Source organism: Helianthus annuus, chromosome 17 (genome assembly GCF_002127325.2).
Source record: "Helianthus annuus cultivar XRQ/B chromosome 17, HanXRQr2.0-SUNRISE, whole genome shotgun sequence".
NCBI classification, from domain to species: domain Eukaryota; kingdom Viridiplantae; phylum Streptophyta; class Magnoliopsida; order Asterales; family Asteraceae; genus Helianthus; species Helianthus annuus.
In genome coordinates, this window is record NC_035449.2 from 89,974,832 (window position 1) to 89,991,209 (window position 16,378).

Consider the following 16,378-nt stretch of genomic DNA (forward strand, 5'->3'; position numbering starts at 1 on the left):
CCGCGAACGAAGACCCATTTTTCAACATAGAAGACTTGAGGAACGCCATCCCCGATGACGAACCTTATAGTGTTCCCGGTTATCAATCGCCGGAGCATGTGAGTGTTCATACGGAAAATTCGGATGACGGGGGCTACTATGATGATCGGGTTAATGATGACAAAGATTGGGGGTATGTGAATCGGGGTAATGGCTACAATGCAAGAAGGTATGAAGATGAGGAATTTGGCTACCAAAACGCCAATTATGTTGGGGATGATGATTACGGGTATGGGGATGGAAGAAATGATGGTTACGAAAATAATCACCAACCACGAAACAATTATCAACGGCACCGGAATGATGGGTTTTACAACAACAACAACAATGCTAACCCTAACCGGATTCCTCGTTTCGTGGGAGGGGGTAACCAAAGGGGTAACCAAGGTGGAAATCGAAGAGATGAAAGAAGAGGTGATAGGGGCGGTGATCGAAGGGACAATCGAAGACCGGTCGATCAAGAAGTTAACAGTCCACAACGTCGTCAACAACCTCCACGGGGAGTGAATGACCGTTTTCGACCGGTAGTTACCGATAATGACTCTCCGATAGTGTGCGAAAGGAGAATGTTTGATTGTAAACCGCATTACATCAATATACTTCCTCACTTCAATGGGAGGTCTAATGATGAGCCGTATACACATTTGGAGGAGTTTTCATCCATTTGTAACACAATCGGGGGGCACAACTTCGCATTAGAGGAGGTTAAGCTTCGTTTGTTCCAATTTCCGTTGAAAGATAAGGCAAAGCAATGGTTTCTCACACTTCCGGCGAATAGCATTCGGATATGGGGTGAGATGCAACAAGTCTTTCTAGACGAATACTATTCGATGGCGAAGACCGATGACGCTAGGGATGAGATAAAGTCGTTTCGGCAACTATCGAGTGAACCGTTACATGAAGCGTTCACTCGATTTAAAGAATTGATGCGGAGATGCCCACATCACCAAATAGAAAAGTGGGAGTTGGTGAAGTGTTTTGTACGTGGGTTGGATGACACGACATGGAATCGCCTCGAGTCGACAAGTAACGGGACTCTTTTGAGCAATCATGAAGATGACGATTGGGAGTTTCTTGAACGGATGAGCAAACGGTCAAAGGAAAAGGAGTCGGCCGATAATGCGGTCCAATTCGCGGGGTGTGAGGATTGTGGAGATATTGGCCATAGGACCGATCAATGTCCAACGGGGCCGGGTGAGTACACCGAGGAAGTAAATCAAGTGTTCGGGGATCGAAAGAATAATGACATGAATTCAAACACTTACAATCCTAGACTGAGAAACCATCCCAACTTCCGATTTGGGAATGTCGCGAATCAAATGAACCCGAACTTTCAACCGGGTAATCAAAGCGGGTCATCATATCAAAATCGCTAAGGTGGTAACCAAGGGGGTTACCAACGTAATTACAATCAAGGATACCAAGGTAGAGATAATAATTATCAAGGTGGGTATCAAAGAAATTACAACAACCAAGGCGGTAATAGAAGCGGGTCAAACAACCAAGGGGGTGGTAATATTTGAATGCGAAAATGGACGCGATGCTTTCGATGATGCAAGAATCCAAGAAGGAGAATGAGATTCAGGACAAAGCACATGAAGCATTAGCAAAACAAGTAGGCCAACTCACGGAGGAAATGGCTCAAGTGAGAGGAAGCTCGGGAAAGCTTCCAAGTGACACAACGGTGAACCCTAAGCATCAAGGGTCAAGCTCAAGGAACACACGTGAGGCACCAATTAATAAAATTACTTTACGTAGTGGTCGAGTCGTAGATAGTGGTGTCAAAACACCATCACCTCAGTTTGTTGAAGGGGTGGTGGAGGATGCTAGTGAAGATGAGCATGAGGATGGTCAAACGGGTCAAAATAAAAATGACTTGAAAAAGAATAATAACACTCCCGTTGTGACCATACCCGTCCCCAAGGCTAAGGAAAAGGGTGTGGAGGCTAATACCGCCCCTTATCCTGAAGCATTGAAGGGACCCGTAAAGAAGGTTGTAAACAAAAGAGGTCCACAACAAGAAGAGTTGTTGGAAATTTTCAAACAAGTAAAAATTAATTTACCTCTTTTAGATGCAATAAAACAAGTCCCGTCTTATGCTAAATACTTGAAAGAATTGTGTACCTAGAAACGAACTCATAAATTTCCTAAAAAATTAGGTTTAACTGAAAATGTGAGTTCGATTCTTTCGGGTGCACTTCCACCTAAGCTCCAAGATCCGGGTGCGCCTATTATTTCAATTCATGTAGGCGATTTTAAAATCAACCGGGCACTTCTAGATCTTGGTGCTAGCGTGAGCATCTTACCGAGTAGTTTGTATGACCAATACGAGTTTGGTCCACTTCAGTCGTCAAACACCACCGTGGTGTTAGCCGATTTGACACCCAAACTACCCCGTGGAATTGTCTCGGATGTGATAGTAAAAATCGAGGATTTTTACTATCCGGTGGACTTTTTGGTACTTGATTATATGGCCAAGGACCCAACCAAGAAACCTACGGTGATTTTGGGTCGACCGTTCTTAGCAACCGCAAATTCTCAAATTGATTGCAAAACAGGAACGGTTGACATGACATTTGGAAACCGAAGGTTGAGGTTGCATGTTTTTTCCGGACTTATGAACCCTCCAGTTGATGATGAATGCTATATGGCAGACATTGTTGACACGTGTATACCTCTTTGCGACACAGTCATTGATGGGGAAAACACAATGGAGGATTGTTATATGTTTGACAGGTCACAGGTAGAGGTGGACAAGAGCATAGACGAGGAACTGAAAAGTTTGGAGGTGCTTGCGGTTCGAGAGGGAAACCGACATGGATGCGTCAAGTCGAGAGTTTACCGGAGAGCATTGACACTAAATTGAAGCCGTCATTAGTAGAGCCTCCGGAGGTCGAGTTGAAGGCATTGCCGAAACATCTCAAGTATGCTTATGTTGGTGAAGGCAATACACTCCCGGTTATCATTGCATCAAACTTAACCGAGGAGCAAGAGGAGAAATTGAATGATGTTTTGGTCACCAATCGGGCGGCGATTGGATGGACCATTTCTGATTTGAAGGGTATTAGTCCCTCGGTGGTGATGCACAAAATCATCACGGAAGAGAATGTGACTTCCGTTCGAGATGCACAACGAAGATTGAATCCGAATATGCGGGAGGTGGTGAAGAAGGAAGTGCTGAAATGGCTCGATGCGGGTATCATTTACCCGATTTCGGATAGCCAATGGGTGAGCCCAACATAGACGGTTCCCAAGAAAGCGGGTATACAAGTCGTCAAAAATGACGCAGGTGAAGAGGTAGCCACTCGGCCGGTAACCGGGTGGCGAATTTGTATTTATTAGGAAGTTGAATACCGTAACTTCCGTAGATCATTTTCCTTTACCGTTCATTGATCAAATAGTTGAGAAATTGTCGGGGAAACAATTTTATTGCTTCTTAGATGGCTATTCTGGTTATAACCAATTTGCCATCCATCCGGAAGATCAATCAAAGACCACGGTTACTTGTCCCCACGGCACCTTCGCATTTAAGCGAATGCCGTTTGGATTATGTAATGCCTCCGCCATCTTCCAAAGGTGTATGATGAGTATCTTTTCAGATATGGTGGGAAGTCTTTGGAAATCTTCATGCATGATTTCTCAATTTTGGGTCATCATTTGAGGCTTGTTTGGAGCAACTAGACAAAGTGTTAAAAAGGTGTGTCGAGACTAGTTTGGTCCTAAGTTGGGAAAAGAGCCAGTTTATGGTTCAAGAGGGAATCGTGTTGGGACACGTGGTGTCAAGTCGCGGGATAGAGGTTGATCGTGCAAAGGTGCAAGTCATATCCACTTTGTCGTATCCCACGAGTGTTAAAGGTGTTAGGTCATTCTTAGGTCATGCGGGTTTTTATCGACGGTTTATTAAGGGTTTTAGTGACATAACCAAGCCTTTATGTAACTTGTTGTTAAAAGATCAATCGTTTGATTTTAACAAAAATTGTCAAAACGCTTTTAACAAATTGAAAGAAAAGTTAGTTGAGGCCCCAATCTTGCAATCGCCCAATTGGTCTTTACCTTTTGAAATTATGTGCGATGAAGTGATTATGCGGTGGGGGCCGTGTTGGGACAATGGGTTGATAAGAAACCCGTTGCCATATACTACGCCAGTAAGACTCTTTCGGATGCATAATTTAATTACACCACTACCGAAAAAGAGCTACTCGCGGTGGTATATGCATTGGATAAATTTCGGTCATATATATGGGGTAGTAAAGTGATTATTTATTCTGATCACACTGCAGTTAGGTACCTCATGGAGAGAAAAGATGCAAAACCGAGGTTGATCCGATGGGTGTTGTTGCTCCAAGAGTTTGATTTGGAGATACGGGACAAAAAGGGTATCGAGAATGTGGTAGCAGACCACTTGTCCCGGTTGATGGTCGAAGAGGATCCTAAGTCATTAGAGATCAATGAGTCTTTTCCCGATGAGCATATTACGAAATTAGATAAGTTACCATGGTATGCTAACATTGTAAATGATCTTGTTACAGGTGACTTACCGGCACATTGGGATAGACGGAAGAGGCAACACTTCATGTCTCAAATCAAGTATTACCGGTTGGAGGAACCGCACTTGTGGAAAGAGTGTGCGGATCAAGTGATTAGGAGATGCATAGATGATGAAGAAATTCCAAGCGTGTTGCACCATTTACATTCGTTTGCATGTGGTGGCCATTTTAGTGGTCACAAAACGGGTCATAAAGTGTTGACTAGTGGTCTTTATTGGCCAACTATTTTTAAAGATGCAAATGAGTTTTCCAAGAATTGTATAGAGTGTCAAAAACTAGGGGGTATTTCAAAAAGGGATGAAATGCCCATGCAACCAATCCTTGTAGTCGATGTTTTCGATGTATGGGGTATTGATTTCATGGGCCCATTCCCCAATTCCTATGGCAATTTGTATATCTTGGTGGTCGTTGACTATGTGTCAAAATGGGTCGAAGCAATAGCCACCAAGACAAACGACCAGTCCATAGTGTGTAATTTTGTTCAAACCAATATTTTCTCAAGGTTTGAGATTCCTCGTGTCATCATAAGTGATGGAGGATCTCATTTTAAAAATTTTAGGTTTGGGAAACTTTTAAAACAGTTTGGTGTTGACCATAGAATTGCTACCCCCTATCACCCGCAAACAAGCGGGCAAGTTGAGGTGTCAAATAGGCAAATCAAAGAGATTTTGCAAAAGACCATGCAGGCGGACCGTAAGGATTGGTCAATTAAGTTGAACGATGCTTTATGGGCCTACCGTACGGCACATAAGACACCCATTGGCACTACACCTTACCGGTTGGTTTACGGTAAAAATTGCCATTTACCGGTTGAACTTGTGCACAAATCATTATGGGCTATTAAGGAAGTTAATGTTCAATATGATGATGCAGGTAGGGAACGGAAACTCAAGCTATGCGAGTTGGAGGAGCTAAGGGAAATGGCCTATGAATGCGCGTCCAAGTACAAGGACGGAATGAAGAAGGCGCATGATGCCAAGTTGAGAAAGAAAGAGTTCTAGGTTGAGCAAAAGGTATGGCTTTATAATTCGAAGCTCAAGTTCTTTCCCAGAAAGCTCCGGAGCAAATGGATGGGACCCTATGTGATCACCCGGGTCGGACAATTGGGTGATGTTACAATCGAGGACCCGAAGGATGGGTCACGGCAAACGGTAAATGGTCATCGGCTAAAACCATTTCTCGAAGGTAACGAAAAGGTGGATGAAAACAAGGAATCGGTAAGCTTCATGGTAAGCATTCCGGTTTATGAGGTCGAATGAAAAGGACCGGTAATATTCTTTGTAGAGATATGTATAATTTTTAATTGTTTGTGTGTTTTGGATATAAGTGTTTTCGTTTCATACTAATCCCTCTTGATTGTGTGAAGTCCGGACATTCCGAACAGGTCATGAAGACACAAGGTATGTTTCTAGACTTTGTTATGTGCATTGAGGACAATACACGAATTTTCGGGGGGTGGTAGGGCCGTTAACGGTTTTCGCGTTTTCAAAGTTTAACTTATAAAAAATTACAAAAAATTTTTTAATAATTTTTAGGAATTTTGTTTGTATATAGTCCCTTTATGAAAAGTGCATAATTTCTTCCTTAATTTGAAAAAAAAATCAAACTGATACCCGTCGGCGACGGGGGTACACCCGTCCGGGACGGGCTCTGAAAACGTGCGTCGCCCACACAACCCCGTATCCAGGAGCTTAGGCCGTCGGCCAAACCAAAACAAAAGAGCACCCGACGGCGACGGGAGGGGGTCCGTTAGCGACGGGCTTCTTTTCTCACGCCGGACCAACTTTGTTTTTTACACCATAAAACCGAACCAATACACCTTTTTACCCCACCGAACACAATCTAAACTCCATATTAACCACCCAATTCAACCTACAAACATCTCACATCATCCACTCCTCCAAAAAAAAAAATCCCTGCCATCTCTCTCCTAACTCATCCTTTTCCCTTCATCTTCTTCATCTCTTCTCCAAAACCCTAGACCTTCAACCTCTTATAACTTCTTCAATTCTCCACCAAATCACCTGATTTTTGGGTCCATCTTGGGTGAATTTTCGAGAGGAACAAAACCCCCAACACGGTTTTTATCAATTCTTGCTAGTTTGCAAGAGTTCTGGGCGTGTAATTTCGGGTTTTTAAAAAGGGTGTTTGTCAAGTTACTTGCTTTACATCTTTTTCTTAGTTCTTCTCATCTATAACATCAATGGTATGGATTCCCCTTAAATTTATGCTTGATTATCATATGTTTAGTGTTTTTCTTCCGAAATTTTAAACTTTTTAGTTTAAGAGTAGGTTGTTTAGACAATGTATGTTGTTCTAGCATGATTTTGAGTAAGATTAGTTGTTTTGGATGGAATTTGAGCATGTTATAACCATAGTGAAGTAATTACACTTGTTATGTACATGATTGAACATGAAAGTGATGTTGAATATTGTTGAACTTATAAGAAATTGCAAGTTAACAAGAAAATTGATAAGTATATGATAAAATGAGCGACTTTGGAAGTTTAAAAAGGCGATTTTACATTCACTTGTTAATAAAAACTTCAACATCACATATCATGTTCAAAGTTTAAGAGTTTAGTGAAGGTTGGGTTTATATTGATGTTTTGCTTGTTTGTGATTGTAGTTATGGCCGGTGGTAAAAGACAAAAGACTACAGGGCAATCTTCATCATCGGGAGTCGGTTCTTCTTCCGGTTTAATACCGAAGAAGTGGGAGCAGCTAAGCTCCATAGAAGAGAATGATGCGAGATTGTATAGGCAAGATTGGGTATGGGAAAAGTTCAGAGATAGCAAAAGTGCCAAAATTTAGGATGAGGAGAAAAACAAACCCCTATCGGGTTATCAAGATAGGAAGTTGGAGGCCAAACTGTGGAAATGGAAAATGGTCAACAATGTTAATACCTCAGTTCTAGAAAGGATTATATGTGAAAGAGTTGTGAATGTTGAAGAGTTCAAACAAATTGGAATCGTGCAAATGTTTAAACGCCAAGGATGGGAGAGGGTGCTTGACTGGTGCGAAGATAACACTTCGCGGATATATTTGGCGGAAGTGTGTAAATGGTTGTCAACGTTGAGGCTCATGAATAAGGATGGTCCTCCCGCTCAGTGGAAATTGGTTGGTAAAACAAGCCGAGGGCCAATGACAATGTCCTTCGAAACAATTAACTGCATTGCTCGCTTTGATTCGTTAGGGGTGAAAGCATATGACTATCCAACCATGCAACAATTTTTGGATAATCATATGAACGATGGTGATCCGGAGCAGATGACAGCGGTTATTTTACCATACAGTGATAGGGGAGAGGCTAAAAGAGTTCAAATGACACTCGAAGGAAAAATTCTTCAAGGAATTTCCCTAGAGAATGTGATGGTGAGATTCGGTGATCGAGGAGGAGTGAGAGCGAGGGATTGCAGGGTTGTCCATTCTTTGTTGTACGGGACCCCTACCTTGTCATGGAGACACGTCATAATGATGAATACATGGATCACCCGGGAGGTGTCTCAAAGGCGTTTTATTCCTTATGCACGCCTCATCAGTGCTATGATTGTTCAATAGAATTGTTTGCCTCCGGAGTCACTTTGGGTATCCAAACCGTTGGAAGAGTTCAACCTAGCATCCATGAAGAAAAATTGGAAAATACATGTGAATCTGGCGGGAAACTGTTACACCCCGATATTTCCACGTATTACCGATGGGCCCGGTGGGGAGTATCATGACGTAGTTGATATCATCATAGTCAAACAACACAATTTAAATGCACATCGGAAGCAAAAGATAAATATATTACAATCCGATTCAAAAGTAATATCAAATATTACAACGGAATGTAAGTTGGATCCACAGGCGGATCTTAAAACAGAAAGATAATATTGTTCAACAGACCTTAGGCATCTAGAACTTGCGAGATTCCCTATTGACGCCCTGAGCTCCCAGCCAATTACGTATAATACCTGTCACTTAATCTTTTTGGGAAAATACATCAGTTTACACTGGTAAGTACAACTTAACTGACTCATTTTGAAAATGTTTTAGAAAATTTATTTGAATGCACATGGCACAAAACTTTTATAACTTGAGACAATTATATAAAAATAATCTTGTATACAGATTTACATTGTTCGTTATACATTTAGGGCCCGATGTAGAAACCGAGTCAAGATTAACAGACATGCCACTAGTATAGGCCCACAAGAGAGTGAGATACCGTTTCCCTTATGCAACTGTCAGGTGTACGCCTACACCCCGTGCATAAGACGTGGCCATTTTTATTTTATAATGATGCCAAGGATATCCGGGACATGGTCATTAACCCCTAAAGGCCTTTATTTCAAACAAGACAGATTAAAGCGGGTTGCCTCAATAATTTAATCACAATACAATTAAACATTCAATACCCGACCAAGTGGTATTATTATAATACCGTATCCCAAGCCTGTATAGCGAAAATAAGTTAAGAGTATTTACCTGAGCTTAAAAATGCAATTTATACTCAGCCGTATATCCTAATCAGCAAATGCAAGTACCTTTACTGAGGCTCTTAGTCTGGAACGGAGGTTTTTATTAACCTATTAGATTCCTAACGGGTCGTAATTAAGCCTATGCTTAGACCAGTTAGTTTTAAAGGAAGATACGGTTCAAAACGCATGATTAAGCGAGAACCGGATTAGAATGTGGTTTAGACCCAACAAGCTTGTACACTTGTGTAATAAGGGTAAACTAAACACATTCTGGATTTTGAGATAAAGAATGATAACGTTTGATCCGTTTCGGCTAATTTATGCAAACTAGTTACATAAGCCGATTCGAACGCGAAAAGGGCGTAACGAGTAACCACAAGAGTCATGAACAGGTTTCCTAAGTTAATATGCCTTAAATATATTGTGATATCAGTAGGATACCTTCCATTATGCCCAAAATGAATTTAAAACCAATTTATGCCCCGTAGGGGTATTTTGGTCATTTTAAAGGTTATAAGAGAGATTAAATATTATTCTGAGTTACAGGTCTGATTTAATCAGTAAATATACTTAATTTAATAAGTTATAACAGTAGGGTATCATATATATGTGAAATTTATTAATTATAACCATACTATGCACCGTAGGGGCATTTTGGTAATTTCACATAGGCTTAAAAGGTCAAAACTGAAAACCTGAGTTTAAAACTTTTCCTTACTGTTAAATTATAAAAATTTACTGAATATATCTGTAGGTATCAACCCTTATATGTTTAAAATAGTTTTGATACATACTATGCGTTAAAAACGCTTAAAAAGGCGATTTGGGGCCATTTCCGGGTTTTCAAAGGAATGCTGATGTTTTTATTATTCCAGAAGGCTCAAAATATTTTATTTATCATATTAGATCAGTAGAAAAAGGTTTGGCATCAAAAGCATTTGTAAAACTCATTTTATAGCGCAAATGGCCAAAACCGGCAACTACCGAATCAAGCTTAGAACCCTATGTTATGCTCAGCCTAAAAATAAATAAAAATCTTCAAAAATTACAAAATATTATTTTATATCAGTAGGTAAAAAGTTTGGTATCAAAAATTGGGTTTAGATAGGATGTACGCTAATTATGCCGTTTAATTCATAAAAGCTTTTCATTTACGCAATTGAGCATAACTCCTAATCTAGACCTCAAACTAATGTCAAATTTTAGGGACAAGTTTATAAATCAGTAATAAAGATTATTGTTCTCTCACATTTTCAAAAATTATTGTTTTAGGGTCAAAAGGGCATAACGGTCAACATTTAGGCATTTTAACGGAAACATGCATGATCTAGGATTTCTATGGAACCAAGTTGTATAACCTCGGAGGGTTATACTAACCTATAATATGGTCCTAACGGAATCCTAAGGCATATCTAAACTAATCTAAATCGGGTCAGAACTGAAAGTCAAAGCAAAAGTCAACTTTTGCGACTTTCGGTTCCGAACCGAGCCTATACTTAGAATTGTCGGGTTGAATCATGCTTAGGCATGTTCAACTAATATTTACCAAGTTATTAAAGTGATAAAACTGATTTTATGGATTTTATATTAATAGTTATGTATTTTATTTAAAACTAACCCATTTGACTTTTATTTGACCCGACAATTTAACTAAGTAAACGTGGTAATTAGGAGGTGCCCTTTTGAGGGTTAAACACCTACCTAATTACGGTCACGTAGCCATGTTCGTTGCGAACCATGGCTGAACCGTTTAAAACTCAAAGCGTTTATCGAAAACGCTTGACTTTTTGGCTATAAACGCTAAATAATTTAAACTAAGCACGGAAGGACACTTACAAGGGTCCAATGGATAGAAGGTAACTCAAAAGGAGGTTCCACAAGATCAGGACCCTCAGATTTGAGTTGGAGAGCAAAGAATTCAAGAAATGGGTGAAATGAAATGAAGGATTTCACCTCTATATATAGTGTTTGGAGGGTCTCTAGATGATCAACAAGTGTTAGGGTGAGTTAACAAGATCATGGCAGGTGTAATACCATTTTTAGAAACCATCAAAGGCCCCTAGATTCAATTGTGTGAGACAAGGAGCAAAACCAAAGCTGGTTTTGATTGTTCAGGAGCTGGGAAAGGTATACGGATCGTAAGGGTCCAGTATACGGTCCGTAAGGGACCAGATTAGCTCAGCAACTTTCACTTATTGACACATTAGGCCCCTGCACTTGTTAATTGCCATTTTCGATACATCTAAGGCCCGTTAAACCATTTGTAAGGCTCTACAATGATGCCTAAGCATAGCGAACATGAAACATGCTCAAAAATATGCCGGATGTCGGTTCGTTTGGTCGTACGGTCCCGTTGTTCGGCTAATTACGACGAAACACGGACGGACGCTAAAAACGATCCAAATTACGCGATGAATGGAATTTTATCAAGCCAAACACTAAAATAAAATATTTTAGTGCTTACATAAATTTTTGGGTGCCCGGATATATTCAGAATGCAAGATATGCGCGAAAATGCAAACTTGTTCACTTTTTGACACTTTTAGTCCCTGCATGACGTAAAAGTTTATTTTTTGCGCATCAAACACCTCTAAGCCTATATATAAGCTTTATAAAGAATAAATAGGGTATGTTTAACTCATGGTCATATTCCGGAAGGTCCGATACCCTACGAATTGAAATACTATTGCAGTTTGACGCAATTAGTCCCTTAATTGCACAAAGTAGCGCGAAATGCCATTTAATGATATCCAAGCCTTCCATGGCCCATATTGATCATTCCCAAGCATATACTTAAATATTACTATGCTCCCATTCTCATAAATGGTCACCGAAAGGCGTAGATTTAAAAGTTGACGCTTTAGGTCCCTCTATTGCGCAAACTTGCGTATCTCATCATTTAATAGCATTGAAGCCTTATCTAATCCATATTAGACATTCTTGAAAGTATTATTAAATATCATGATGCTTTGGGTTCGCTAAAAGGTCATTCAGAGGTATAATTAAACATATTGACACTTTTAGTCCCTCTAACTTGCAAAGTTGCGTGTAACTTTACTTATAGGCATAAAAACCTTAGACGGCCAATAGTTGGCATTCCCGAGAGTATAATCAAGTATCATGAAGTTCCCGATTTGTTAAAAGGTCACTCAGAGGTAAGAATTAACATGTTGACACTTTTAACCCTTCATTGCGCAAACTTTCAATTAATTACGCAAACGGCTACACTCGATCGACAAATGGTTCATTTGTGAATAAAATCATCATGAGAGGTTATTTAGAAACTTATTTTAGGTATGCTAACACTTCCAGTCCTTTCATAATCAAATTTTTTGATTTTTCGAAAAATTAGTCCCTTAAATTCAATGTTTGACTTCATTAGGGTTTATTACACGTGTCAATACATCATTGGACGTGATTTTACGAGGTTTTACAAAAACACATATGTGGTGACTGACAAATTGGGTCACAAGTATGAGTTTCTTAACCCAGATGCGCAGTAAGGAGCTGGGGGAGATGAGGAGATGTTTGATGAAGAAGATGAGACCGAGCCTGATGGTCCGCGGGGACCACAACAGAGATACATGAGGCTACATAGGGAGATTAATGCAGATGTGGCCGGTTTCGTGAAACAAAGACAAGGGCCGTCATTCAGAAATTTTAACCACAGACAACAAGCGTGTTATGTCAACATCTCGGCATGTATAGGCGAGGTCCGAGAATATAATAGGAGGAGAGAGAGCTGGGAAGAGAAGCACGGGGCTTACATGGAAGAACAACAGTTGCAGCAAGCGCTCCAACAATCCCAGATGGAGCGTTTGATCAAGATGCAAGAGGATGAGATAGCCCAAAGACGGGCATGGGAGGAAGACGAGGTAAGGTGTCAAAACGAACGCGATGAATTAGAGCGACGCCGATGGAGTGCCTTATATGTCTCACAGCAAATGGCTATTAATAATGCCAAAATTCTCCACGATCAGGAGAGGCACCAAAGAGACCTTGAGGCTGGCCGTCCTTATGTCGAGCATTCGGGGTGGACTGACTACCCCAACCTTCCTCATCCGCAAGGCCCAACCGATCCCCCCCCCCTCATTGGCCCGAGGCAGTCGGCTCTAGTTTCATTCCGATTCCTTACCAACCACCACCTCAAGGAGGACCGAGCCCACTTGATAACTACAGGGAGATGTTTGAAGCCCTCACTGGTTATCCATACCAGCCAAACCCGCCAGTTGATCCTAATGAGAGATATCAGCGGTAAAGGCAAGGTATGTTTCGTGTTGTTGTTGTTGTTGTTGTATACTTTAGTTCTTTATTGTTTTTTCGTTATTATTTACTTTTTGCCTAGTTAAATGAACGTTGTGGGTGTGTTCCCTATATAACCCTCACGAGACCTCTCGTCCTCCCAAGCTATTGGGGGGGGTATAAAAGGGCTTGTTGCATAAGCTAAATGCAACCGTGATTCCTACGAAAGTGAGTTAGGTTTGGTGTTGTTGTAATTTATTTTCCACATAAATCAAAGTGAAATAACGCATGGCTTGGTAATATTTTAATAAAAGTGGGAGAACTAGGTAACTAACAAATTTTGATGGTTGTGAGAAGCATGCTTCTACACAAGGGTTAGAATTTGTAGGTACAACGTGTTCGTGGGACAACCGTTTTTATGAAGAGAAGAAGAAGATCTGAGCATCAAGCGAAAAAAATCAGGTGCATGTGTTTCCTTTTTACCTTGATTCTTAGTATTAGTAATAAGTGGATTGTAAATTGTATTCTATTTTCTGGGGTGAGATTTTGGGAAGGTTAGACGTGTCACATCCCTTGTGCGTTTTCAAACTCTAGTTCTTACACATTGAGGACAATGTTTACCTCAAGTGTGGGGATGGGGGAGTAGTAAAAATTTTCGATTTTGACCCGTTCATTTAAACACTACACATTGAGGACAATGTTTACCTCAAGTGTGGGGAAGGGGGAAAATTTCAAAAATTTCTTGTTTCAAAAGCAATCTTAAAAGCACAAGTAACCAAGTCAACGAGGGATGGCACAACCCATTCGCCTAAGGAACTAGCATTTGATGCATATCACATATCATACCCTTATACGTGAGGTTTTGAGCCACTGTTATATCATAGATTTACGTTTACATGTTTCTTTGTTTGAGTGGACCATTAGTCACGTATTGTAGAACTTGCAACTTTTGATACATTTGAGACCATAGACCGAATACAAGCACGAGAACGATTAAGGCATTAGGTAAACCTTTTGCTTTTACACCATTTTTATATCTTTACCCAAAAATTATCCCCTAGTAGCCAACTTTGAGCCTAATCCCTTCGTTTGATCACCCTTTAGCCAAAAACCTTAATACCTTTTTCTTTTAAACCCGTGTGATGGAAATTCGATTATAATAGCAAAGTTTGTATAGTTGGATTTGTTTGAAAAAAAAAGAGAGAAAATTCAGAAAATGTACGAAAAAGAATAGAAAATCATTGAGAAAAGAACAAAAAATATGTGTTCTAGTTGTTGAATAAAAGGCGAAATTCATTGCCTTATAGTTGATATCTTTAGTTTACTTGAGTTTAGAATAGTTGCGTTGTAATAAAAATTGAATTTTCATCACCTTAGCCACTTTAAAATATCCCATTTCCTACCCTTAGCCTAGCCCCGTTACAACCCTTACAAAGACCTTATGACTTGTGCTTAGTATTCGTGATCGGTGGTGGAGAATGATTGAGTTGCAAGCCTATGCGGGTACGTGTTCTAATCGGTTTTGAGCGATTAATTGATTGAAGTGCTAATACATTATACACATTAGCCAAATTATAAGCCGAGTGGAGAGAACATTGTGAGGGATATGCATGACTTGTTAGTTTTACAGGCGGGTTAATCTTGGATAACCATTATTATATGTGATTATTCACTTGACCGGTAAATATGTGGAAATTGTAAAGAATGTGAACTTTTGTATGCCAATAGACCTTAACCTTTGTCTCGGGAATGGGAAGTGTATTTGTTGTTCGACCCACGTGAAAGTGAAAAACAGATTTGCTTGAGGGCAAGCAAAAGACAAGTGTGGGGATGTGATACGTGGTTGAAAACCGGTGTTCGTTATTGCATAACTTGATGTTTTTACATAGGTTTTAAATTCGGATAGCCTACTTTTAATCAAATATGTGTTTTGCAGGTTTGATAAAGTTTAAGGAGCTTTCGGGAGCTTTACGAGTCACCGGGTCGAAAACCGGAGCACCGGGACGCGTTACGGATCAATCGGGATTGCAAGAAGTGAGATTTGGAAAAACGGAGAAGGAGAACCCGTCGCCGACGGGTCATGGGCCGTCGGCGACGCCCCCTTAAATCACCCGTCAGCCAAATGTTCCCGTATACAGACAAACAAGGCGTCGGCCGGTTTTGCAATTTTGGGAGCCCGTCGGCGACGGGGGTGATCCTGTCGGCGACGGGTAGCAGAATCCAGCATCGCGAATTTCTTGTGTTTGGTGTTGGGGAGCGGTTCTAATTGGCCAAGAGGCATTCAACTCGGGAGTTACACTTTACTAGGAGTTTGAATCTTCATCTTGGAGCCAACATTCACTCACCATTCATCTCTATTCCATTACTACTCACAATACAATCAGAATCATCAAGAATCGAAGACCATCACCATCTCACCAATCAATCATCCATAAACCCTAATCCTTCCACCATCATCATCATTCACCAAAACCCTAATCGTCCACCATTCCTCCATCCTTTAAGCTTCAAGATGATCTCCATCAAGTTCCAATCATCCGGTGATCAAGCTTCTTCAACCATGAGCGGCTAATCATCTCGGTTTCACCCCGGTGTAGGTAGTTGTTTAATTTAGGGTTTCGAACTGTTTCTTGCTTCAACTTTGTGACAAATTGTGTTTGATTTTTGAAACCTTTGACAATAGTTTGCATTTGTTTCGTATTCGTAAATTGTCGAACGATGTTAAAAGTTATGACTTTACGAAATGGTTATGTGTAGTATGCATTGTCTTGGTTAGGTTTTACTTGTGTTGATTATAAAGTGTATTCTTGTCCGTTTTTCGAAGCGTTGATAGTTATTGGCACCTAAGTCACGGTACACTAAATCCGTTAATCATATGCAATTGAGTTGAATCTAAAAACTTGTAGAAATCCTAGGTTGACAATTACCGAAACCGGGTGTGAACCCTTTCTCTTATTATTGTTTAGTAATCAATTTTCTTGCAATCGTTAATCATTAATTGTTAAATAATTAAACCAATTTCATTAGTTAAATTCATATCTTTCAATTAAACAAAAACACAAAAATATCTGGCAAGCTTCATAATTT

At 40.2% G+C, this 16,378-nt stretch overlaps 1 protein-coding gene across 1 annotated transcript; it reads left to right on the top strand.

The window, feature by feature from the left end:
* Window positions 1-605: 605 nt before the first annotated feature.
* Window positions 606-1,415, top strand: LOC110924511. Its single transcript, XM_022168512.1, has one exon. The coding sequence runs from the start codon at window positions 606-608 to the stop codon at window positions 1,413-1,415; it is 810 nt and encodes a 269-aa protein (XP_022024204.1).
* Window positions 1,416-16,378: the final 14,963 nt, after the last annotated feature.